Raw genomic sequence first — 27,321 nt, 5'->3', positions numbered from 1 at the left:
CCATGCAGTCTAACCAGGCTTGAAAAGTGACAGCTAACCAACTTTCAAGTCCTCATCGTGACTTGTTTCTCTAAAATTGATAATGAACTGTTTTCAAAATAAACTTGGGGATAAGAGCATTAAAACAAGGGTTAATTTGCCCTCAAGTGCACAACAGTTTCTTAAAGTGTAAGCATCAGTTTTAGCAAAATGCAATATAACAATTGTATTCGGAATGGTTAGAAAGTCATTACCTCATATACTAGAACAATTATTTATGCCACAGTCTTCTGTTATGTAATTGTATCTAATGTTAACAAGTTTACAAAGTTTTTCAAAAGCATCATCATAATGGTTAAACTTAAGTTGAAGAGCATACATGGAATGTTTTCTGTAATTGTGAACTATTTTACAATATGTTCTATTATAGAATCAGTGTATTGTGAAACACTTCAATATTAATTTTTGGAAATATTTATGCTCCCCGAAAAATTCGGGGGAGCATATAGTCGCCGCCTTGTCCGTCGGTGCGTCCGTCCGTCTTTCTGTCCGCTTTTCTTGTCCGGGACATAATTTTGAAACAACAAGAGGTATCAACATGAAACTTTGTAGGTAGATAGATCTCATTGAGAAGGTGTGCAGTGCACAAGACCCGTAACTCTGCCTTGCCTAATTTTTGAATTATTCCCCTTTGTTTATTTTCACACTTTGATCTTTGTCCATGACATAACTCTAAAAGTATGAGGTATCAACATGAAACTTTGTAGGTAGATATATCTCATTGAGTAGGTGTGCAGTGCACAAGAACCGTAACTCTTCCTTGCCTAATTTTTGAATTATCCCCCTTTGTTTATTTTACACTTTGAACATTGTCCGGGACATAACTCTAAAAGTATAAGAGGTATCAACATGAAACTTTGTAGGTAGATAGATCTCATTGAGTAGGTGTGCAGTGCACAAGAACGGTAACTCTGCCTTGCCTAATTTTTGAATTATCCCCCTTTGTTTAATTTACACTTTGAACATTGTCCGGGTCATAACTCTAAAAGTATAAGAGGTATCAACATGAAACTTTGTAGGTAGATAGATCTCATTAAGTAGGTTTGCAGAACACAAGACTGTAACACTGTCTTGTCTACTTTTGGAGTTATTGTCCTTTGTTCATTTTGACACTTTGAACTTTGTCCGGGACATTACTCTAAAATTATAAGAGATATCAACATGAAACTTTGTAGATAGATAGGTCTCATTGGGTAAAAGTGCAGTGTTAAAGAATCATTACTTTGCCTTGCCTTATTTTGAAGTTATTGCCCTTTGTTTATTTTTACTTTTGACTTTTGTCAGGGACATAACTCTAAAACTATTAGATATATCAAAATGAAACTGTGTAGGTAGCTAGATATCATTGGATAGAACTGCAATGCTTAAAGAACCTAAACAAAGCCTTGTCTAATTTTGGAGTTATTGCCCTTTGTTCATTTTTACACTTTAAATTTTACCCGGGACATAACTCTGAAACTATAAGAGATATCATCAGGAAACTTTACAGAAAGATAGATCTCATTGAATAGAAGTACAGTGCAAAAAAACATAACTTCGCCTTGCCTAATTTTGGAGTTTTTGCCCTTTGTTCATTTTTTTATACTTTCCTGTGTCCAAAACCTTCTCGGGGAGCATCACCCAGTTCAACCGGTTCTTGTTTATATATTGATATTGTGAAATATTTTCACTTTTAATTTTGTGGAAAAAAAAATTCCTGGTCCTTATAAGTAATATATTGTATATAAATATTACAGGTCTTGTGTATGGACATACAGGACATGTAAGATTCCTTACATGTGTTGAAATGGCAAATTCTAATGTGCCACCATTATTGGCAGGTAGTCATTCTAGATCAGACAGTGCTAATAATAACACACGAGAACCTGACGCTCCGTCACCGCAGGATCTTAATAAACGACGGTCGTCAGTGGCAACAATGACCGCCGCTCTAGCTACACGTATGTTAGTTATAAGTGGCGGAGACGGTTATGAAGACTTTCGAACAAACGTTGTTAACGAGGCAGCTGGAAAAGATGATAGTACAAATCATTTATTATTGTGGCAAGTCTGATAGCATTCTATGTTTTATATGGAATAGTGATTTTGTGTTCAAGGAAGGGAGATGTTTGTGCATGTATTTGGTGCAGTCAGCAAAAACAAAGACAGTATTCAATGGGCAAGGGAGATAACTGAGAAGATCTGATCAAGGTTGGAAAGGTGCTGAATTCTTGTAACATATTATTCCTTTTGGATTGCTATTTTTGAGTGATATGAAGAGTTGGTCAATATTGAGGATTTAAAAAGTAAAACATTTTGATGAACAAAATTTGATAACTGCTCTTGCCAACTGATTTGTTTGTCATATAGAATGTCAATGAAACCAGAAAAAAATAAAAGCAGCCAAATATAAGGTCAGATGATCCGATATGGCTACATGACTTGACGAGGCTGTCTGACATATAAAAATACAATACAGAACATTTATTCAATAATTTACATAAGAGATTTAAAAGAAACTTAATTAATGGAGGATAGTATGTTAGCAGTGGTGTTACGGATTGTAGTCATATCATTGTGCCGATACCATGTGACTTTTAACATCTCATTGTCATAAAACAGTAAGTGTAAAATTGTAGACAAGTCATTTATGTCTTGAAAATCCATGTAAATTCTGTTTATCTTTAATAAATATATCAAAACTGTGTGTGAACTAAAAGCAACAAGTGATAACTAGGTACAAAGGAGATAGAAGTAATATCAGGTAGCAAAAACTACAATTTTCTGCAAAAGTTTTTTTTTAGTTTTGTTCATTTGTCGAAAAGAAGTAACTGTTACATTGTAAAAGCAGTACTCAAGATTTGGTCTTGACAACAACATAATATATATAGTGGCAGTCTTAAATATGATTTATATAAACAAATAATTTTTTATCATTTTAAGTGATTATAATAAAGTATAATAGGTGCTTTACGAGTTATAGGCAGGAAAGAAAATAGTATTACGCACATTTTACATATTATAACTACGGCAGCTTGTCAGAATGTGCAATTTGAACAAAGATCTAATACAGTTCAACATTTTTTTACTAACATGTTAATTTTGTTCATTATGTTTATTTTACAACTGTTTCTCTCTTTTTTCTGTATAAAGATCTGAGTATTATTTTTCTGACATCTTTTATCCGAGCATGTCTCATTAGGTCCCTTGAGGAGTTTAACATTATCGGTAGAAAGATAATGATATAGATCTGTGCTAATGATTGTTAGTTAATTTGTTATTTTACTTTTAGAAATATATTATTATATGTATAATGTTTACTATAACTAATCAATTCTGATATATATGATAAAGTTTACAACTGAAGGTGCTAAACAAAATCCTTTATAATTTAGTCCCAAAGGTGCATATTAAAATAGTATTTATAATTTGTTGATTTTTCTTTTGTTTGTTCATGTAGCTATATAGATCTCATTATGTAAAGTTTACTTAAACTGTATTCGGGAGTTTGAAATTATTGTTAAACATAAAATCTAGTCTTCTTTCTTTAAGAAACAATTTCGTTACCAAGGTAACAGATTTTGAGTTAATGGAGTTTACCAGATAACATATGCCTGATTAAAATTGTAAGGTAGAGAAAAAAGATATAAGTAATAGAACTTAATTTGACCATGAAGGTGCCAGTATTTTGTTTTAAAGTTTGAAAGAATATTTTGGTAAAACATCAATTTGCACATTTTGCAGTATGGGATAATTTTAGGTCAAAATTTATGAGGTATATTTACTTAATAACAAAATAATGTCTTTTCTTAAATAACCAAATAAATTAAACTGGTTTGTAGGAAAAGTTGTATTTTTTATTTTTGTTGCTTGTACTTTCAATGAAAACTTTACATACCTTGTGAAAATTTTGTAAAATAATATTTTCAAATAGGCCTATCTGTAGTATTTTTCAGAATGTTTAGTGTGTTCATTTCTACGCAGCAGAGTATTTTTCATGCAGGGTAGATTTTTCAAACTATGCAGCAATTTACATTCTGATGAATTTATATTCATGATATTACAAACTTATTTTATGTATTATATGGAATTTTTCTTTTTGCCCGTTTTGTTCATGTTGACTGTTGTCGAAATTCAAAATGCAATATTTCAACAAATTTTCTGCATTTACCTGTACATCTCAATGAAGATTTTTTTCCCGTTTTCAATTCTATGATGTTAAGAGATACAGTTAAAACTCTGCAGAATAACTCTTCTGGAAAACCAAGATTTTGTCAAGGTGTTGTTCTAGTGAGGCCCAATTTATTGTTAAGTCTTAATTATGAAAGAACTGATGCTGTAATAGCAAAGAGGTTACAGTTCTACAAAGGGCCTATCTCTAGAAGTTACACTGTACACATATCTATGCAAGTGAGCAGCGTCAAGTGATTTTTAATCCTTTCCTTGTGGTCTAAAGTATAAATTTCTCAGTTTTTTTTTTTTACTGAATCATTTTTGTTCAGCCTTTTAACTTAACAGTAGTTCTAACATCTAAGCAAACTACATATACAGTTTTTTTAATGAGGAAAGATTTTATGACACTGTCTGTTTGAATTATAAACATCAGATTGTTGACAAATAAAAATTGACTTTGTATTTTAAAATTTAACTGATATCATTTAATGTAGATCCAAACAAACTGCTTGGGGCGGCTCTAAATTTTTATTATTATTTTTTTGTTACAATCCCACTTATCATGTGGGGATATATTTTACTTCATGATTTGACTTTACTTGCTGACTTACATAAAAAGTTTACTGCTGCCCATTAATATTATCTATACTGAAGAAACTGTGAGAGTATGTTATAAAAAACTGTCAATATATTTACTGTTCACTGCACAAGGTTTCATTTTTATGCAATCAATATTTGTTTTTGATGTGTAAATAGAAAGTTACACGTTTACATTGATGTAAATATGTACTGTGTAACATAATCATGTATGTAATTATGTAAATGTAACACAGGTTCTAGCTAGTCTAGATTCCTCACTGTTGAGTTTTATCATATATTGTATAAAGTTTTTTTTTTACATATATATATAGTAGGTCAGTTATTTATAATCGTTTTATTTATGAAGAAACTTTTAATGATTCTTCTATTAACCTCTGTGATTCAGTAGTTTGCCATTTTTCTCCAGTGGCTAGAATTCCAGTACTTGGATACAAAACAAATTCTGTAGTTATAGTAGCTCTTATTTCAATCAAATGTTTTTTCATCAGAAAAATCTAAATATTAGATTGTAGCATGTTGACATGTTTTAGCACACTCCTACATTTCTGAAGGGATTAAAATTGTAATTTCAATGAAACTCTCACAGAAATGTTTTTCAGACATATTGTTGTCTTAGGAGTTTTGTAATTCTATTATTTTCTTGCTAAATTAAGGCCATTTTCACATATGTAATAAATAGATTAATGGAGTACTCTTCTGTATACAACTCCTAATTTCCCAGTTCTAATGGGGTTTCAAGTTAACCTATTTTCATTATGAAATGCCCAGGGGCATATATATTGTCAGGCTCTTGCGGTTCAGTCATTTTGGCAGAAAATCTGATTTTGTTAGAATTTTTGTTGAAAAATTAGTTGATCAACATTAAACATCAGTTGTCACTTACAAGATACTGCTTTTCTGTGAATGGATTGTTTATTCTGTGAATAGAACATTCTGTTCTGTGAGCTGTATATCAGGATAAGTAACTGTAAGTCACTTTTTGGGTCTAGAGGTCACACACTTTTCTGTAAGTCATTGAGGAGCACAATATTGTAGAGTTCAGTACATGCAGTACTACACAATAAATCTGGGTTTTTTTACCAAAATTAGATTTAACGAGTCATTTACATAAATTATGTGAGTTTAGTTTTCTATGTCTAGGTACTGGAATTTTAGTCATTTTATCTTTGTTTGTCTATATATGTATCCAACTTGACATTTTCATGTTTTTATATGAAACTGGTAAACAATCTGTGAAAATGCTCTGCTGATAAAATTGCATTTTTTATGCCACTGAAGTTCCATTTTTTAACAAGACAACAGTGTATATAATGTTGTTTTTGTACAGTTTTGCTTGATAAATATTTACGCACAGGTCTAAAACATTTCACATGAACTTGGTATTACACAAAGAGTCCTGCATATCTACTGAATGTTTTATAATGATACACAAATTTTAAAACAGTGTTTTCATTTATTTGTCAAATTCATAATTTACTTGAAAATTAAATTCTTAAATTAAAGAGGTACGATATGATGGTATTCCCTGTAAAAGCACTACAATTTGGTGGTCAGTACTAAAGCTATTTATGAACATGTCGTGTACTTTCAGGGTTTAATACATCACTATCATTTATACCCAGTTACCATGAGCCCGTTCTCTAGCTAATTATAGGTATAGGACTTATGTCCTTTGACTTTGATTCTTTCATTTGTAAGCTAGTCATCACAGCATTTAGCAACTTTTGATGACTGGTTAAGATGATGTTATAAAACTAAAACAGTATTGTGAAATTAAGACAGTGTTCTTCAATCAAAGTATCAATAGTAATTCTTGCAAATTATAAAATACTGCCTCTGTATTGTATTGGGAAAAAAAGATTTTAGTGTAATAATAGGTAATGTAAGGAGTGTATTAATTTTATAAGTCTAGTCCTGCACTCTCTGAGCATTTAATTTCTATAACATTTTTGATGACTTACAATTCATACTACATATACATAATAATTGTTCCAAGTTTAAACACTGAAGTATTTTATAAATATGCAAAATGTATGTTTTTAATAAGCCCAGATCTTTGTTTTTACATTTTGTACATTATTTTATAAAGAAATGTGCATCTATTTTATCTTGATGTTTTATGATTTAAGGAATTTTACACAATATACTGATTATAAACCTTTGTTTAACTATTATTACTATAGAAAATATATGTTCTCTAAATGCCCCCTGTCTCCCCTCATGTGTATTGTTACCAGTAAGTATTGTCAAATACAAAATGTCAAAAATAAAAAATGTCATTGAACAAAAATCTTTCTTCTCATTTTCTTGCATCCTTTTGTAAGATGATTTCTCCCAGATTAAATTCCCAGTATACTCATAATTGAATACAGCAACAATGGTCAAGTTCATTGTTATTAAGTTATGGCTTAATGCTTCTAGGAAACAATGATGGTCAAGGTCAATGTTATAAAGTAAGGGCTTAATGCTTCTGGGAAACACCAATGGTCAATGTCATTGTTATCAAGTTAGGGCTTAATGCTACTAGGAAACAATGATGGTCAGTCAAGGTCATTGTTATAAAGTTAGGGCTTAATGCTACTAGGAAACAATGATGGTCAGTCAAGGTCATCTCTATAAAGTAAGGGCTAAATGCTACTAGGAAACAACGATGGTCAAGGTCATTGTTATAAAGTAAGGGCTTAATGATACTAGGAAACAACAATGGTCAAGGTCATTGCTATAAAGTTATGACTTAATGTTACTAGGAAACAACGATGGTCAAGGTCATTGGCTTAATGCTACTAGGAAACAACGATGGTCAAGGTCATTTCTATTAAGTTAGGGCTTAATGCTACTAAGAAACAACAATGGTCAAGGTCATTGTTATAAAGTTAGGGCTTAATGCTACTAGGAAACAATGGTGGTCAAGGCCATTGTTATAAAGTTAGGGCTTAATGCTGCTAGGGAACAACAATGGTCAAGGTCATTGTTATAAAGTTAGGGCTTAATGCTACTAGGGAACAACAATGGTCAAGGTCATTGTTATAAAGTTAGGGCTTAATTGATTCTAGGAAACAATGATGGTCAAGGTCATTGTTATAAAGTTAGGGCTTAATGCTTCTAGGAAACAATGGTCAAGGTCATTGTTATAAAGTTTGGGCTTAATGCTTTTAGGAAACAACAATGGTCAATGTCATTGATATAAAGTTAGGGCTTAATGCTACTAGGAAACAATGGTGGTCAAGGTCATTGTTATAAAGTTAGGGCTTAATGCTACTAGGAAACAACAATGGTCAAGGTCATTGTTATAAAGTTAGGGCTTAATGCTACTAGGAAACAATGATGGTCAAGGTCATTGTTATAAAGTTAGGGCTTAATGCTACTAGGAAACAATGGTCAAGGTCATTGCTATAAAGTTAGGGCTTAATGCTACTAGGAAACAATGGTCAAGGTCATTGTTATAAAGTTAGGGCTTAATGCTTTTAGGAAACAACAATGGTCAATGTCATTGATAAAAAGTTAGGGCTTAATGCTACTAGGAAACAATGGTGGTCAAGGCCATTGTTATAAAGTTAGGGCTTAATGCTGCTAGGGAACAACAATGGTCAAGGTCATTGTTATAAAGTTAGGGCTTAATGCTACTAGGGAACAACAATGGTCAAGGTCATTGTTATAAAGTTAGGGCTTAATGCTACTAGGAAACAATGGTCAAGGTCATTGCTATAAAGTTAGGGCTAAATGATACTTGGAAACAACGATGGTCAAGGTCATTGCTATAAAGTTAGGGCTTAATGCTTCTAGGAAACAATGGTCAAGGTCATTGCTATAAAGTTAGGGCTAAATGATACTTGGAAACAACGATGGTCAAGGTCATTGCTATAAAGTTAGGGCTTAATGCTACTAGGAAACAACAATGGTCAAGGTCATTGTTATAAAGTTTGGGCTTAATGCTTCTAGGAAACAACAATGGTCAAGGTCATTGTTATAAAGTTAGGGCTTAATGCTTCTAGGAAACAATGGTCAAGGTCATTGTTATAAAGTTAGGGCTTAATGCTACTAGTTAACAATGATGGTCAAGGTCATTGCTCTGAAGTTAGAGCTTAGTGCTACTAGGAAACAATGGTGGTCAAGGCCATTGTTATAAAGTTAGGGCTTAATGCTTCTAGGAAACAATGGTCAAGGTCATTGCTATAAAGTTAGGGCTAAATGATACTTGGAAACAACGATGGTCAAGGTCATTGCTATAAAGTTAGGGCTTAATGCTACTAGGGAACAACAATGGTCAAGGTCATTGTTATAAAGTTTGGGCTTAATGCTTCTAGGAAACAACAATGGTCAATGTCATTGATATAAAGTTAGGGCTTAATGCTACAAGGAAACAACGATGGTCAAGGTCATTGTTATAAAGTTTGGGTTTAATGCTACAAGGAAACAACGATGGTCAAGGTCATTGTTATAAAGTTAGGGCTTAATGCTACTAGGAAACAACGATGGTCAAGGTCATTGTTATAATGTGTCGAGTTTTGTTCTATATCAAAAAGTATGGACATACCATTGAATCATGTATCAGTTCATTTTAACAGTAGTTTCACTCATGCCTCTCTATGCAAAGACAAGAACTTCAGATTCTAGTCTAATATTTATGGTTAATACCTTACTATGGGTTTTTTAGTAAATTTTCTTTTTGTTAACATGCTCATTTATAGATCAGTTAGAATGAAATTATTCCATCTAGTCTGTGTGACAAGATTCATTTTCAGTTATTATAACATATGCCGAGGCTTTATTTAATTATACGCTTTGTACTAAGAATATAAGTGAACCACTGAAACTATAAAGATGTTTAGCCTGCTGACCGCAACAGGTTCTACCCAAGCGACCCGTGTCGTCTGATCATTGTCTGCGCTTTAACTCGCTATTCAGCGAATAATTCCCTTAAATGATGAATGGTTTTGTTTATAATGAAAGATGGGCAAGTCCATTTAAGATATATAACGTGGTAAGGGTTAATATTGTATAAAAATTAGACTATTGTCAAAATAAAGATAACGCCATATTTTTATCTCTATGACACACATTTTAACCCAGTCGCCAACATAAACTATGTACATTGTAGCCTGCATTGCTTCACAAAATACGGTAATAAGGCGGCTGTTTTAACGTCTGCTTTTGCTTTATCACACACTAAAACACTTTAAAAATTTAGAAAAATGAAGACATTTTAATGTTCATATGGAACTAATATTTGACCTCACTTTAAACTCGGAATGACCTCAACATGCCGTACAGTATTTCGCAATTATTTATGTAGAATAGATAAATACATTGATAATGTCACTTTTTAAACCATTTTAACAGAATCTGTTTTTCTTAAATATTTCATTTTAACACCACACAACGGATAAATGTTAAACATTTTCCGTTCACCATTTTCCCAAGTCATTACCGGACCTGGGTCTGAACCAGGTTTTGTTTTCGGTCCGCTACATGGTACATCAAACCAATGTCCATGAGGTCCTACTATTACACAATCTTCTATCATATCACAGTCGTTAGGTTGTTTACTACTAACATCCCAAAGTAGAAACTCACTTTTAGAGTCTATTCCTTCCCAATATACGTCCTGATCTGAAGGATTTTTAGCATTTAACCAATGTGGAACACCAGTACATGATATGATTGGTTTCACTTTGTCATTCCATTCTACAGTGGGCAGGATTGCGAGGTCGGCATTTTCATTTATACGCTTACAATGTTTTCTGGCCTTTTCTTGCGAATCAAATTCACCGATCTTTGGGTAGAACACGGAATCTTTTAGAGAAAATAAACAATAACCGGAATCAAAAGGTGGTAACATTGAACATTCATACTGAATATTTGAAACTTTGGTTGGCTTTTCTTTACCTAGGACAGTGGTACGACTCATAAGCCTAAGTCCATTTATTTCTCTCGGTGTTTGAGAGCCGGGACCTGCAATATGCGCCACAGAGGGGTTATATAACATTAGCATGTCTCCTGGTAAATACTGATGTGAATATATCTTATTTGAACTTAATACCTTAACTTCAAGAAGGTCCTGTACAGCTTTTGTTTCTTCTATTGACATTTCGCGTTTAGTACCGTCTGTCATTTCCTCCAAATATTGTCCAGATAATTTACCGAGTGCCAGCATAATTGTATCATCATTTCTATGTTGATCTTTATACAATAGAGGATGTATGATACTAGAATTATGACCACTTACAAAGAAAATATTCTCCAGCTTGTCTTTCTCCTCGTTACTAAGCATGTCGACCACTTCTTTTAATGGCACCACTAATGTTGGTCCGTTTTTGTTATTGCTTATACAGTATATTATTGTAAACATGTGTGGAGTTTCCGCAACATTTCCATCCACGTGCCAACCTTCCACTCCCACTGACGTAATTCCTTCCAAGGGATCATTGGAAAAGAGTCCCAATCGAGGGTCCGGAATCTTCTCATGTTTTTTACGGTTTATTGACGATGTTTCTGTGAAAGGAGTTCCTAAAAGCTCCGTGAAACGCACCTGATCTTGCCATTGTAAATCTTGGTTGGGATAAAGTAGAAATCGATACATAAATGCATCTTGTTTCAGTTTATCAGCACATTCCTTGTCAATATTGTTAATTCTTATTCCATCAACTTTCCCTCCAAATGTTCCAGTTACAGGTGTCATCGTGTAATTACATGATAAAGTTTTTCCGATGCTTGTTATACTTAAAATCCATAAGATCTTAAAATATGTATTCTGTTTACGATTCATATTGAAATGATTCATTATTTTAGTCAATATCCATCTATGTAAACATAAGATAACTCTATTTGTACCATTTGTGTTTATTGTTTGGCAATACTGACCTTACACTGATTCACTTTCGAGAGATTTTTCGTTACTTTCCGTAATTTATCACGATTTATAGATATTATAGTTCTGGATACCTTAATTTATCCATAATTACTGCCCGATAGCCTAGTGGCCAGTACGAGGCATAGCAAACGCAAAGTTGCAAGTTAAAATCCTCCACAAACATTTTTTCTAGGTATCTTTTAAGCTACTCTACTGCACAAAACGGGTCTTAAAATCATTATCATATTTGTTAACAGTTATTTAATATGCACAGAAGTAAAATTTGCAATTAACGACCTAACAGGTTTTATGTTTCATTGACAGATAAAATCACCCTTATAATCAAGTACGATAGAACTTACTATAAAAATGTCAGTTTTAAACCGGACTACCAAGATATGTTCTTCTTTTTTTATAGACATAATTTTCTATTATATATTGTGCAGCAGTCTACAATTAAGAAAAAATACCAATTCTTCTACCGGCAACCACCTGATCTACTTGCAACCAGTTAACGGGCGTGTTTATACTTTAAGTTAAAACGTTGCAACGGTTTAACATTACAGCAGGATAAGCAATAATTTCAATATGTACAGTCGTACAATAGGTGCATGCAAAAACAACAACGACAGCATAGTGGTAAAGTTTTGCAATCTAAAAAGAAAAAAAATCATTAAGTTTCGAACCTACAACCTCAAAATAAGAACAAATTTACTTCGGAGTCCGATAATTACCGACAAAAGATAATTGAATATTCAAATATCCCAGATCAATATTGCCAAACAATACCAGCACGATTATTTATCAACATATCAGGCACAATTATTCACCGAAATACGATTTTAAAACACTGTCTGATTCAGTTAGTGTATATATCACTAGCCAATTTAGATATAGTCCAGTAGTTTGATAAGGATTTTCTAAATTTAAGTGAAATTACATTCACACCGGAGGTATTTCATTTCGCTTCATATACGAGTATATATGTGTACCTATGCGTACGGTATAAGTACATTTACATGTCATTATTATTCAGGTCACTGCTGAGATAACTCTGAGCGAAAGAGAGTTGTCTTCCTTTTCATTTTGTGTTTATTTCGTTTCTTTGAACAACTTCTATTCTGTTTTCTACAAAACTTGGGGAGAAATGAAAATAAAAATTAGAAAATAAAGATAAAAAGAAAGATACAGTGTTCATGTCTGACACTCCTTTTACAGATCAAGGAGGGCGGACTGTCAACAAAAGCAAATATGCTGGCACAACAAATCTAGTAAACTGTCGCATCCTCATGATATAATAATAAATTAAAAATTTAATGTCCTATGTTACTTGAACTATCACTGAAGTAGACTAGAGCCGCCAAAAGTAGGGATCATATTATTACCAAATGCAAACACGTCGATAGAGGCTTTTTTCGTTAAAGGTAATATTTGTATTATACACCTTGACAGCTCTGAATGTTGTGTTCTCCAATCACAACAAAATGTACATGTACATGAAAATTGCAGACTCGGTTTGATTGAGTCTGTGCATGGGGACTTATGAATAATTGCAACATCCCTTACGCCCCCTATCACCGGCTTGATCGGTACTCAAATTTCAACACTTAAAAGTGTTGAAATCAATGATCCCGATCGAAGGACCAGCAAATTTGATAAATTTATAAGATATTAAAATTATAGTCACTTCAGGCAGAATTATAATGCCCAACATATTAATCAGCTTCGTGCACGACTAACAAAAGTTATACAGATTCAAAGTAAATAAAGCTATATATCTCCTGCAAATATAAATGTTTAACATTCTGAAAAAGAATACTTCCAAAATGGCTGTATGAAAGAGATATATGTTAGTTTATTTCCTAACGAGCGAATGGCGCCTGTACAAACTCATTGCAAAACGGTTAAATCCTTCATAATATAGAAACATAATATTTGTTCCGGAACATTTTATTCTGTATAATATTCAACAGAGACATTCTTTTGAGAATATGGACAGGAATATGAAGATAAGATAATTATACTGTTAACAAATGTTATAAAAAATATTTCATTAGATAGAACTTTATACTTTTTCATATTTGACCTTGAAGGTAAAGGACTTTTAAAGGTCAATGGCAAAGCTAACTTTAGTCACAAATGTACTAAGCATGGCGGTTTGTCCAAGTATGACCATTATCATGGAAACTCGTTTATTTCATTTTCAGGATCAAGGTCATTAAAAGGCCATGGTCATACACTCAACATTCAACACTCAACACTTTTGTCCTTGGTGATGTTTAATGTTAAGTCCAACTACTATAATGAATCAAATAAATAAAAAAAAAAAAGTATATATATATATATATATATATATATATATATATATATATATATATATATATATATATATATATATATATATATATATATATATATATATATATAAGTAAAATCTCTAACTTGCCGTATATAAGCAAAAACGCTAATTTAAAATTGCCGTAGCTTTCGGCCTTGCGGCCTTCTTCAGCAGCATTTATTTCACATACAAATATATCAACAAAACAATGGAAGTGACGTAACGTCAATGAACGACGCCCGCCGTGGCGTTGGTTGCCGTCTGCCGCGTTATTCTTTTGTATTAACTCCATACGGTCTATAGGTTCTTAATTTATTTTTCCACAAATTTTCTATTGTTTTTCTGTATTGTTCATTCCCGTATAGCTTTTCCAGCCCCATTATTGAAAAATCATTTACTGTGTGGTCGTTCGTATAAAAATGCGCCGCTAACGGATCGTTGTATTTGGTTCGTATTCTGGATAAATTAAGAAGGTGTCTTTGGTACAACGTATCCCCTGTTTCTCCAACATAAATGTAACGTTCGCAACGCTTACAATAAACTGCATACACAACATTCGTAGATTTGCACGTGATCTGATTTCGAACCTTATACGAGGCCCCGTTCACACCAATGAATGTGTCTGCTTCAATAACGTACGGACAAATCGCACACTTTTTGGATCTGCAAGGAGCACAGGAATTCGGCTGTTGAAAAAATAGTTTATTGTGTTTCTTATGAACGAGAATGTCTTGTAGATTATTATCTCTTCTAAATGCTGCAATTGGTGGATTCGGGAATATTTCCTTCATTCTATCTGAGGTGTGTAATTCAGGTAGGTGTTTTCGTACTATTTGTCCTACATTCGGGAGCGCTCTGGAAAATGTCAATACCAAGGGGATTCTTTCAGTGTTTTCTTTATCTTCATTATAATATATTAAGTCACTTCTTTTTTTACTATCTACTTTATTTAATTCTGTTTCAATATGTCGATCTTCATAGCCTCGTTTCTGTAACTGAGTTTTAATATTTTCTCTATGTTGTTTGTAAGTCGGTTCATTAGTACATATTCGCTTAGCACGGAGGGCAAGTCCATATGGTATTGATTTTTTTGTCGATTCCGGATGAGAGGAATTTTTATGCAAATACAGGTGTTTATCTGTGGGTTTAGTGTATAGGTCTGTTATTAAAATGCCATTCTGAATCTTCGTCATTACGTCGAGAAACTCAAGTTTTTCAGTAGAATATCTTAATTCTAATTTTATTCTTGGATGAAGGTTATTCTCAAGCTCATGGAATGCTTTTAACGACTCGATACCGTGAGTCCAAAGGCCCCAAACGTCATCAACATACCTGAAATACTCAAGCGGAAGTTTATCTGTTATCGTCATCAGCTGTGATTCCCATGATCCAAGATATGTAGATGCGTAATTCATCCCTAATCGTGAGCCAATCGCTGCTCCTTCTGTCTGCGTGAATTTTCTTCCATCAAATGAAATAGTGTTATTTTCAAGGACAGTGTCCATCATATTAAGAACATCTTCTGTGGGTATATTAGGGTTGGCACGTTGATTTAATGCACGTGCAACCGCATCTCGTGCCTCTGCCCGTGGGACACTTGGGTACAGGGCTTTCACGTCTAAACAGAAAAGAATTGTTCCTGCCGGAAGTGGTTGTTTAATATTCTCTAATTTTCTTAAGAAATCAGTGGTGTCTTTAATATATGAAGGAACTGATGTCACATGGGCGCGTAGCTCCATTTCTACTATTTCTGCCATTTTCTCCGTAGGATGATTTCTCCCATTTACTATTGTTCTCAATGGCACCCCTGTTTTATGCAGTTTCGGATTACCTGTTACTTGTGTATATATATATATATATATATTTTTTTTTTTATTTGATTCAATTTTTCATACTCAAATTGATTCAATTTTTGATACTATACACTACACACGTATTGAGATTTTGTGCTCGATTGTGTGCACATTATACATGTAATACACCCCTGATGAAGGCATAATACGCCGAAAGTACTTGGGTATTTATACTTTAGCACTGTATGAACGTTTATTTTCTCCAAATTTATATATATATATATTATATATATATATATATATATTCACACATATCTTCACTTACGGGGCCCATATATAAGACCGAGTTGAGTGGCATTATTTCATGCAGTCAGTTTTTATATACGCCACTATATAGGCCTATAATGAACATTTCCATACAATAGAACTAAGGGGTACTTAGTTATATATATAAACTATATATTTGATTTTACCATAGGTGAAAACATATTGACCAATAACAGAAAACCCCATTAAAAATATATACATTTGTGGGACATATATCATTTACTACTAAAACCGGCCTACGGGCACTATGTTAGAAGGGTAGCCTACGCCCCCATACATCGTTTTAAACATGCCAGAGTTGCGAGGCCTTATGTATGCCCCACATTAAATATACACCCCATAAGTATGGTCTCAAATAGACCGATGCCCCGTAAATGGAGGAATGTGTTTGTATATATATATATATATATATATATATATATATATATATATATATATATATATATATATATATATATATATATATATATATATATATATATATATATATATATATATATATATATATATATATATAATAAAAAATGTATATGCAATACATTTTGCACAAGTAGACTTAATGTTGGTTTATTTCATGACACCAGTATACTTCTTTAAAAATCTATTGTGCTGAAGATTAATAAGGCAGACGCACTTTAATGAATACAGTTTATTACACTAACTGCAAATAAGACAAATAGATGAATAAAATTTCACAATGCCCAACCTTCTTTTTTTTTAACCTTCTTATTTAAAGAGTTTGTAAATTTAAAGTTGTTACATTAGGTTAATCCACAAATACAAAATTCCAAAATTCAGGCATAATCGTTATCTGGTTATTGCAATATGACAAGAAAGATTGGAAACCCAAAAACAAGCGCGTGATCGATGATGAATTTCTTAAAATATATGCAGGATTTTTGTGGTTTACAGATTTACTCAGCACACACAGCGACTTTGTTTCATATTATGTAATAACCTCTAAAGCATAGCATTAAGATTTGTATACTTGATCTACTTCAAGCATTAATGTTATGGTGTATTTATCTACTAAAAGGTGCAGATTTGTGCTAAGACTGGAATCGTTATATATGTGCCAGTTTGCAAAATTTGGCTATTTATACATATGGAATATTCTTACATGTACATGTAATTACACCATTGATGAACATTAATAACATTCTTTAGACATTATAAAAAGACTAAATATTTCTGTAAGAATTTGAATAATTAGGTTTGACCAAGATTTTTTATGAAAATTGACAATCTGCTGATTATAGTGTATTTGATGATAACCAGGCGAGAATAAATAAATTAATGTAAGTATTAATTTTATTGTCGGAATAACAGACCCATATAACAGAATAATGGGGGGGGGTGGAGGATTCCATTTGATTATGATAAGCAGGCACGGAGGCACAACATTTTAAACATACGCTTTAATATAACTTGTTCAATATCTAAACCTTTAACAAAAGAAGATTGGTTATGTAATATAAATACCAAGCGAAATGTTTAAAATTTGTTGTTGTTTTCGCTATTAATTGTGAGTAAGAATTCAGTAAAATAAATTACACACTTGATTCATTTTACCTGTGAAATAATACACCTCGAAACTTTCATTTCTAAGTTTAGACTACAGCAAATAAATGTGGATTTTATCATTGCCAAATTTTTCATTACCTTTTGCATTCTTTCGCCTAGGTTACCTGGACGTTGATAACACTTATCACAGTTAAAAGTTTGAAGACAAGTAAGAATATTTTCTTATTATTTAAAACAGATTTTATGTTACCTTTCTTGTCACTTGTCGAAGATAAACTGATTTTAATTATGCGCTTAAATAATTTAAAATACTTTCTTTTACATAAGACAGAAAAATACTCACGTTTACAAAACAGTTCATATATTTGTTATGCACTAAACGTTCTGCCTCGAGCATGCCACGTGACGATCACAAGTCTATAGGTTATTTCATGGGGAATTTCCGATATCTTCTCTAAAAATAAACCAGCTTTTGAGGTTTTTTGGCTAAATATATTTTTCGAGAATTGCACAATTTTATCTTTGGTTATTTCATTTCAAGTGTACATTCGTTGCATATTCTTCCATCTCAATTGCACATCTTTTGCATATTCTTCCATTTCATGTTCGCAAGTTGATTTATTTCATTTTTTTATTTATATGCTGTTGATATAAGTCATTTATGTTGTTGAGAAAAAAAAATGAAAGTGCGTATTGGTACATGAAAGATAAAATAATGATAGTGATTCGTAAAAAAGAACCATAAACTCTCTCAAATAATCAATGAAAACTGGGAATGGTATAAAATGAAAGAAAAAATCTTCTCTTCATATCAATTAATAAACATTATGACAAAAACCGGGCTGATTAAGGTAAGAAATACACAAGCATGTAGAAAATATTCGTTAATTATTAAATGTTATTTATACGCAGAATGATATATATATATATACTTAGTTAACATACAATTTTGTTTCTTATATTCAGGAAGAAAGTAATGTCATCAAAGACATTAAACAGAAGATCCAGCACTTTTGCTGAAAGTGGCAATTTTGAATTTGACACAGTATCAATTGTTAGTACCCTTACTGACTGCGAGTTAAACTCTGCGTCCGAAACAACTGAGTTCTTTAGTGGTACAACACAAGCAGTGAAAACTGATTCATCTAGCTGTTATATAGCTTCTTCACCAGACGATGACAACTGTTTGGTTGATAAATTTTACGAAGACTTACAAGCGCCAGAGACTAATTCCGACTCCGACGATGATCAAAATATCGATGTAGATGACGACGATATAGGCGCTGTTTTTGAAGAAACTAGAGAAATATACAAACACGAGCTATCTCAAACACTTCCTGATTACACGAAAGCTGTACCAAAGGACGTTGGTGTCCAAGATATTGAAGCAGCCATTGATGAAATACCACAGACAGATAATAATAATGAAGATCAAAGTAAAGACAAGAGCTGTGCAAATTGTTGCACTAAGAAAAGAGTTGATAATGCGTGTTCCTTCAAAAGAGGTCAACATATAAGACTTCCCGGACACTATTTCACCTTCAATTTTGGGAAAAAACTTCGGAAACTATACAATCACCATGCAATTATAAAACAAATCATCAAAGCAGATGATCAAAAAGTAGAGTTGGTCTTAATTCATTTTACCAAAGTTGGCAAGGAAATAAATATCCATGAAACGTCAGAGACATTCGATCTTGCACACGATGAAATATACATTGTTGAATACTTACACCCTCGGTATGAAGCTGACGACATCGTGAAAAGAGCAGAATCGATGTTGCCGAAAAATTGGCAAAATTCCAAGAAACGTCGTTATAGAAAATTTAGATCATACAATGTATTTACTCGTAACTGCGAGCATTTCGCTTCATGGTGTGTGGTAGGTGCAGAAGAAAGCTTTGCTGTCAAAAGTATTCGAAAAACAATCGCTAAGATCTTAACCAAAGGCGCAGGTGTTGGATGCAAAATAGCTCGCTTTATAAAGAGGTTTTTATATAACTCGGCAGATGAAATTGCAACCAAATTTAATACGAATTGTCTACCAGGCATTGTTCTTGGATTTACTGCATTGGTGTACCTAATTTACTGTATAGTCATAACGATAAAACTGTTCTCAAAATATAAAAGATGTGAACTTTGCAAAACATGTTTCAAAAGAGAAGTCATCCAATTATGGACACATTTCGGTGCCTTCATTGCAACATCAGGGATATCATATATTCTTGTCCATTTTCTGATGCCATTGATCACTCCATTACCTGTTGGAATCCCTCTGTTACTCGTTATTGTATTGCTTTCCTTGGCAATGCAGTGGGGCATAGGAAAAGTAAGGAGAGCGTTGATGTCTCCATATGAATGTGAAAAGATTCCTGTGCTAAAATTATCAGACCTGAATGTAGGAAGTATGATCACATTTAACTATTTTGGCTTTCAACATTTTGCTATAATTACCGAAGTGCATGAAGAAAACGAAGACTCCACTATCGGGAAAATACGATGTGTACATTATGGCTTAAAAAGTCTGAATATATTTCGCAAAAGGCACGTCATGGAGGAGTTAATTCGCGTTGATCTGAATAAAGCGTCAAAAAAGCTTAAGATGGTGGATTGTAGACATTTGAACAGTTATCCAAGCCATCAGATGGTACAAAGAGTCAGGGAGACAAATTGGAATGCAGTGTCAAATAGATCTGATCATCTATGTTTCTGGGCTTTGGTTAAATAAGAAAATGAGCTTGAAAATAGCAACACAAATGCAGATAACACAGAAAAGATAGGAGAAACAAAAAAGAAACATAAAAAAGTTTACTTTGTACGGAAGTACGAGTTAGGGAAGAGGTGACTTGGGGATGTTGTAAAATATGGTGGGACAAATGGAATCGTAGTTTATTTGGACGACATAACGCAATGCGATGCGCAGGAGTTCGAAATGGAGTTGATGGTCTACAGAAACTATTATGTTATCCGTGAAAAGAAAACGGTAAACCTAAGACAGAAACGGTTGTTTGTTAAGAACTACCATCCGGCACACTGTTGCTCTATGAGTGATCGTGTACAGCGTGCTTGTGAAAAAGAGAACAAAAAGTGCAAATATTGGCTTGAAGAAAGCTTTTTTGAAAGCTGTATTCTGAAAAACATTTGATTTGATTTGAAAGAAACAAACATTTGCCTTACAAGAAAATGAGCTTGAAAATAGCAACGCAAATGCAGAAAACATAGGAGAAACAAAAACGAAACATAAAAGCTCCCTTTGTACTGGCCAGACAGAAGTACATGTTAGGGGTGAGGTGAGACTAGGGGATGTAGTAAAGTATGGTGGGGCAAATGGAATGGTAGTTAATTTGGACGATATACCGCAGCGCGAGGCGCAGTGTTTCAAAATTGAGTTGATGGTCTACAGAAACTATTATGTTATCCGTGAAAAGAAAACGGTAAACCTGAGACAGAAACGGTTGTTTGTTAAGAACTACCACCCGGCACACTGCTGCTCTATGGAAGATCGTGTACAGCGTGCTTGTGAAAAAGAGAACAAAAAGTGCAACTATTGGCTTGAAGAAAGCTTTTTTGAAAGCTGTATTCTGAAAAACAATTATAATGATTGATTTGATTTGATTTGAAAGATTTTGTACACTAAACCGATCTTTCTTTATGATAAATGGCAACCACCAATCACGTTTTCTAAATAATTTGCAGAACACATTGTAAGTACATGTAAGTCATTTTTTTAACCTTGTATGTTGTATTCATAACTTGATATTTTGATTGGAATTTATTTTGCAGTCTTTTGTGTACAATATTACATGTAAGCGTGAGGCCTAACAGCAGATCATATGATAGCTGTAGCAATTTTCTACTATCTATTTATGTGGAAAATGTAAAATTTGGAGTTTTAAAGTTTGTTACATGTTCGAAATTTTCTTAAAGACCCAGAAATGCAGTTATTTATATTTCAAAGAAGCTTTTTTAACTTGTGTGTCCTTAAAGTTTCCCATTTACAAATTACATGAACCATCTTTCTGTGTTTGCTTTTATTTTGTTCTTGTTTTTTGTAATTAGTACTATTATAGTTATTAAGTCCAGACCTGTAGGACTTTAGGCAATTAACGAATGTGGAACACAATAAATGATATGATAGGTTACTCTTTGTCGTTACTTTCTACGGTCGGCATGTTCATTTATACGCTTACAATGTTTTCTGGCATATTCTTGCATGCCTCCTGGTAAATACTGGTGTGCATATATCTTATTTGAACTTCAAGAAAGGTTTTCATAGCTTTTATTTCTTCTATGGACTTTTTGCGTTTAGTACCGTCTGTCATTTCCTCCAAATATTGTCCAGATAATTTACCGAGTGCCAGCATAATTGTAGCATCGTTTCTATGTTGATCTTTATAAAATATTGGGCGGATCATACTTGCATTATGACCACTTACAAAGAAAATATTCTTTAGCGTTAATAAGCATATCATACACTTATTTTAATAGCACCACTTATTTTGGTCCTTTCATGTTATTGCTTATACAGTATATTATTGTAAACATGAATGGAGTTTTCGCAACATTTCCATCCACGTGCCAACCTTCCATTGCCATCGACGTAATTCCTTCCACGGGATCATTAGAAAAGAGTCCCAATCGAGGGTCCGGAATCTTCTCATATTTTTTTACGGTTTATTGACGATGTTTCTGTGAAAGGAGTTCCTAAAAGCTCCGTGAAACGTACCTGATCTTGCCATTGTAAATCTTGGTTGGGATAAAGTAGTGTAGAAATCGATACATAAATGCATCTTGTTTCAGTTTATCAGCACATTCCTTGTCAATATTGTTAATTCTTATTCCATCAACTTTCCCTCCAAATGTTCCAGTTACAGGCGTTATTGTGTAGCTACAAGATAAAGTTTTCCCCCGATGCTTGTTATACTTAAAATCCATAAGATCTTACAAGATGTATTCTGTTTAAGCTTCGTATTGAAATGATTCATTCTTTTAGTCATTATCCATCTATAAACATAAGATAACTCTATTTGTACTATTTGTGTTTACTGTTTGGCAATACTGACCTTACACTGATTCACTTTCGAGAGATTTTTCGTTACTTTCCGTAATTTATCACGATTTATGATTTTAGTTTTAATGATATTATAGTTCTAGATACCTTAATTAATCCATAATAACTGCCCGATAGCCTAATGGTTCTACCGGGGCTCTGCCTGGATTGTCCTGGGCTCCGCCGGGGCAATGCTTGGATCGACCGGGGCTCTGCCTGGTTCAACCGGGGCTCTTCCGGCGTCATCCGGGGACGACTGGGGAAGCACCGGCATGAACCGTAGCTTCACCTGGGCTCTGTCTGGATGATCCAGAGCGCATCCTGGGTGGTTAGTTGGGAACTACTGTAGTGCTGCCGGGGTAAGTGTGACCGCAACAATAATTTCACCCCGGATCGTCCCAGATCATCACGGTAACTTACCGGGATGGTCCTGGGCTCTGCCGGGAGTAAGTGAGACCGCAGCTTTAAGTTTCGCAAACTAAAAAGAAAAAAAATAATTAAGTTTCGAACCAACAACCTCAAAATAAGAAAAAACAAACTTCGGAGTCCGATAATTACCGACAAAAGGTAATTGAATATTCAAATATCCCAGATCAATATTGCCAAACAATACCAGCACAATTTTTGTTTATCAACATATTAGACACAATTCACCAAAATACAACGATTTTAAAACACTGTCATACGTCTGGTTGAGTTAGTGTTTATATCACTAACCAATTTAAATATAGTCCAATAGTTTGATAAGGATTTTCTAAATTTAAGTGAAACCACATTCACACTTTCGGTTCATATACGAGTATTTGTATACCTGTAAGTACATTTACAGGGTCATTAACACGTTTCGCTTACTTCTGAGATAACTTAGAGCGAAAGAAATAAGTTCGTTTATGTAGAGTTGTCTTCCTTTTCATTTTGAACAATTTCTATTCTGTTTTCCTGGAGGTCGTGGTCACAAAAATAAAAGATATATATGGAGCAGAATTAGGGTATTTATTCACTTGACTTTATTTTCATTTGCTTAAGTTCAAATCATATTCCTACAAATTTGATTCATCTGTGAGTAAATCAAAGTTCTTTACCTAAATATTTATTTATTCTTTCTTACTATGTTTATAGTAAGTTGAAATATTCTAAAGCCATTGCCAGTACTTCATCTTAATTCGTTTAATTTAATATTAGATACCATTAAATTACTTTTTGTTTTAAACATGTGCTATTTCTACTTATTTAAAAGAAAGTGTGTACTAGTATTCTCGAACTTGTTTCTTACAAATGTATTTGTGCAACACTTATTCTCATTCGATTCACACTAAAAATAAATTTGTATGTAGAGGCTATAAGAATTGTTGTTATAGATAATTATCCATACTCTAACTTTATGAAATTATTAACATTAAACAACCTTACGCGAAATAAAACTGACTCATTTCAATAAGAAGAACAGCAGAACAAATAAAAACTAGAAACCACGTGATTAATATTTGCTTTCTGTGTCCTAGCTGTAAAATTCTAGCGCAAAATCTTAGTGACGGGAGATAACTCATGTATGGCTTCGGTATTTTCCGTGAGCACAAGGTGTGAGGATACAATGATACTTGGCAATTTAATCCAAGTTTATAGGTAGCACACCACAGTAATATAAGACACAGCTTCGAATGGCCAGGGAGGATTTCTTGGATATAGTAATATTCTGGATTAACCTTTTACCCCATGAGCATATTGTGAAAAATGGCAGTTTTCATTGAAAAGCCTCCTGTTACAAGTTCAAACTGCTATAAAACTATAAAAAAAACGCTTCAATACTGATGAAACTTGGCACACTTGTTGACTGGACCATGGCCTCTGTAACAGCATAACTCGTAAATTTTCTGTTACCACAGCAACGGGGAACGTCTCAAAATCACTATTTTGCATTGTTTTTCCCATCAAAACTGATTTCAAAGTGCTGCAACTTCTCAATGAATTAAGATAGAGTAAAAGGCTTTTCAGCTTCGGTTACTAGTTACCCTGAGATCGACCTACCGCCACCTTCAAACCCCCCAAACAGAAGGGGGCACATCCCCCTTCTGGCAACCCCCCTGATGTACTATTTTTTTAGGGGGCGCGTCGAAAAGTGGTCAATTTTTAAACAACATTTCTCAAATGAAAGACAGTGTTGGGGCCTAAATAGGGCATTTTTCACTATTTGAGGTCTCAAAAAGGAGGGGGGGGGGGGGGGCAAAAAGCCGTCAAAATAGTCTATATAAGGGAAAAAAGTTAAATGACTGTTTGTCTTTAAAGTGCATTTTCAGCATGAAATTTGTTTTTCATGTTTTTGTGATATCTAATATGATCACTTGCAAATTCGAAAACATGGCCAGAAATCACATGCTGTTGATTATAGATGTCAAGGCCGCCATTTTTTGTAAACATTGCTTTTAAACAGCATGCACGGTAAGAACAAGTCATTTTACAGGGGGTATAAACTATTAGCAGTAGTAGAAAATCTACAAGGTTGAGCACCAGTTTCTTTGAGATATTTTGCATGTTAAGGAAGTTGCTAAAGCAGAGACGGATTTCCTTTAGTCTGTATATTTGCAGGTCTTTTTTGCCAGAGGGACGGAATATGTTGTTTTGGAGATCGGGCCGCTGTAGATTTTGGGCTTCAACGGAATGAATTGCAACTTTTTCGACTGCCTGCCTATTGCAGATGGGATGATTTCTTTGTAGAGTTGCAATCTTATGTCATATATGTTCTCAACAAAATGTGTTTTCTTTTTCAAGGTTGTGTAGTTTGGTATCAGAATTATTAGACGTACATGTATTGCTTGTAGGACATTGACGGCAGAAACTTGAAATTAACTGTGGAGTGCTATTTCGTTGATTTTTTGAAGAGAATATTTCAATGGTTACACCGTCAGAAATTACGGACTTGTACGGAAATATTGGTTCCCGGCCAGATGTATAAATTTAAATTTCAATGTAATTTCGTATTCGTGTTATTACAGTTCGTATTTGTCTAGGTGCATTCGTACAGATTTTATTTCATTGTTATGTAACCCACTTATTATTCTTAAAAGGAAGGACGTTCAAGATCATTAGTTAAAACTAAATTATTCAAATTGAAAAGGAAGAAGTATGCAACATAATATCTAATCACGTAGTTTAAACAAGAAGTCGAAACAATTGATCCTTACATTCTGCAGTATCAAAATACAAATGTTTAACTGGCAATTAAAAAGTAGCAATTAAACTTGTTTAAATCAATCTAAATTTATATGATTAAGATAAGAATTAAATGAATACGAATATAAATTAGATAAATAGAAATTGAAAGATAATCAGCGAATAAATACCCAAATTCTGCTCCATATACAGTGTACATGTAACAGATCGAGGACGGCGGACTGTCAACAAAAGCAAATATGTTGACACAACAAATCTAGGGACTTTCATGAACGAGATTCCTGTGAGAATTTTACTAATAATAAATTAAATATTTAATTTCCTATGTTACTTGAACTATCACTGAAGAAGACTAGGCAGGGATCATATTATTACCAAATGCAAACACGTTGATAGAGGCTTTATTCGTTGAAGGTAATATTTGTATTATACGCCTTGACATTTAACCTTTACCCTTATATAAGCGTGTTTCGACGGGTTTTTGCCCCCCCCCCCTTTTTGAGGCCTCAAACAGTGAAGAAATGCCCTATTTAGGCCCCAAACACTGTTTTTCGTTTGAGAAATGTTGTTAAAAAGTGACCACTTTTTCGGCGCCGTCCCCCATCCAAATGTTACATCAGGGGGTTGCCAGAAGGGGGATGTGCCCCCTTTTGTTTTGGGGGTTTAAAGGGGGGCGGAGTCCCCCTCATCGCCAAGAAAATTTTGGACATGTGACAGGCTTAAAATGGCCTCAGGTCGATCTTAGGGTAACTAGTAACCGACGCTGAAAAGCCTTTTACTCTATCTCAATTCATTGAGAAGTTGCAGCACTTTGAAATCAGTTTTGATGGAAAAAAAAAACAATGCAAAATAGTGATTTTCGGCAATTTTGAGACGTCCCCCGTTGCCATGGTAACATGAAATTTACGATTGGATGCTGTTACAGAGGCTATGGTCTAGTCAACATTTGTGCCAAGTTTCATCAGCATTGAAGCATTTTTCTTAGTTTCATAGCAGTTTGAACTTGTTACAGGAGGCTTTTCAATGAAAATGGCCATTTTTCGCAATATGCTCATGGGGTAAAAGATTAATTTGTGTTTTCTAAAGTTAAACCAAATCCATGAACAAAAACAAATTATCGCAAATTTGCTTAATTTATAAAATATAAAACTTATAGTCACTTCAGGCAGAATTATGATGCCCAACATATCGTTTTGTCAAAATAATCATAACTTAGTGGCGACGAGGCCGAGTGGTTAGCGTGTCGGACTAGTAATCTAAGGATTGCTGACCGCGTGAGTTCAAACCCTGTCAGGGGCAAGCCGTTGTTTCCTTGAGCAAGAAACTTTACATTCATTGCTTACTACTGGAATCCAGGAACGGATACGATAGTGTTTCAATCAGCTTATAGCTTCCCACTCAGTGGAACTAAGATAAATTTGTATAAACTAAACTAAAATAATCGGCTTTGTGTATGACTAACAAAAGTAATACAGAATTT

At 33.6% G+C, this 27,321-nt stretch overlaps 3 protein-coding genes across 5 annotated transcripts in view; 2 read left to right on the top strand and 1 right to left on the bottom strand.

Moving 5' to 3' along the window:
• The window catches only part of LOC132724734 (rho guanine nucleotide exchange factor 17-like), a 55,404-nt gene extending 52,679 nt beyond the window's left edge, over positions 1-2,725 (top strand). For all 3 annotated transcript variants that reach the window (XM_060709682.1, XM_060709684.1, XM_060709683.1), the window contains exon 23: positions 1,776-2,725. In XM_060709682.1, the coding sequence (XP_060565665.1) occupies positions 1,776-2,092 (317 nt within the window). In that variant the 3' untranslated portion in view covers positions 2,093-2,725. The remainder of the gene's footprint in view (positions 1-1,775) is intronic.
• Positions 2,726-8,891: 6,166 nt separating this feature from the next.
• On the bottom strand, positions 8,892-12,526 carry LOC132724735 (uncharacterized). Its single transcript, XM_060709685.1, has 2 exons — positions 12,376-12,526; positions 8,892-11,591 (listed from the first exon to the last, which is right to left on the bottom strand). Exon 2 carries the CDS (start codon positions 11,570-11,572, stop codon positions 10,115-10,117), a length of 1,458 nt encoding a protein of 485 aa, XP_060565668.1. The 5' UTR covers positions 11,573-11,591; positions 12,376-12,526; the 3' UTR covers positions 8,892-10,114.
• Positions 12,527-16,889: 4,363 nt separating this feature from the next.
• LOC132724733 (uncharacterized) lies at positions 16,890-23,356 on the top strand. The gene is made up of 3 exons (XM_060709681.1): positions 16,890-17,397; positions 17,783-17,831; positions 18,590-23,356. The coding sequence occupies exon 3, from the start codon at positions 18,600-18,602 to the stop codon at positions 20,349-20,351; it is 1,752 nt and encodes a 583-aa protein (XP_060565664.1). The 5' UTR covers positions 16,890-17,397; positions 17,783-17,831; positions 18,590-18,599; the 3' UTR covers positions 20,352-23,356.
• The last annotated feature ends 3,965 nt before the right edge of the window (positions 23,357-27,321 follow it).

Source organism: Ruditapes philippinarum, unplaced genomic scaffold, assembly GCF_026571515.1.
Source record: "Ruditapes philippinarum isolate M1 unplaced genomic scaffold, ASM2657151v2 ctg1068_1_1_1_1, whole genome shotgun sequence".
NCBI classification, from domain to species: domain Eukaryota; kingdom Metazoa; phylum Mollusca; class Bivalvia; order Venerida; family Veneridae; genus Ruditapes; species Ruditapes philippinarum.
The sequence above is the reverse complement of the archived record's forward strand: the minus strand, read 5'-3'. Positions and strand labels throughout refer to the sequence as shown.

Bases quoted from the DNA above. Each gene is read 5' to 3' on its own strand.
- LOC132724735 (XM_060709685.1), bottom strand. From the start codon at position 11,572: ATGAATCATTTCAATATGAATCGTAAACAGAATACATATTTTAAGATC.
- LOC132724733 (XM_060709681.1), top strand. From the start codon at position 18,600: ATGTCATCAAAGACATTAAACAGAAGATCCAGCACTTTTGCTGAAAGT.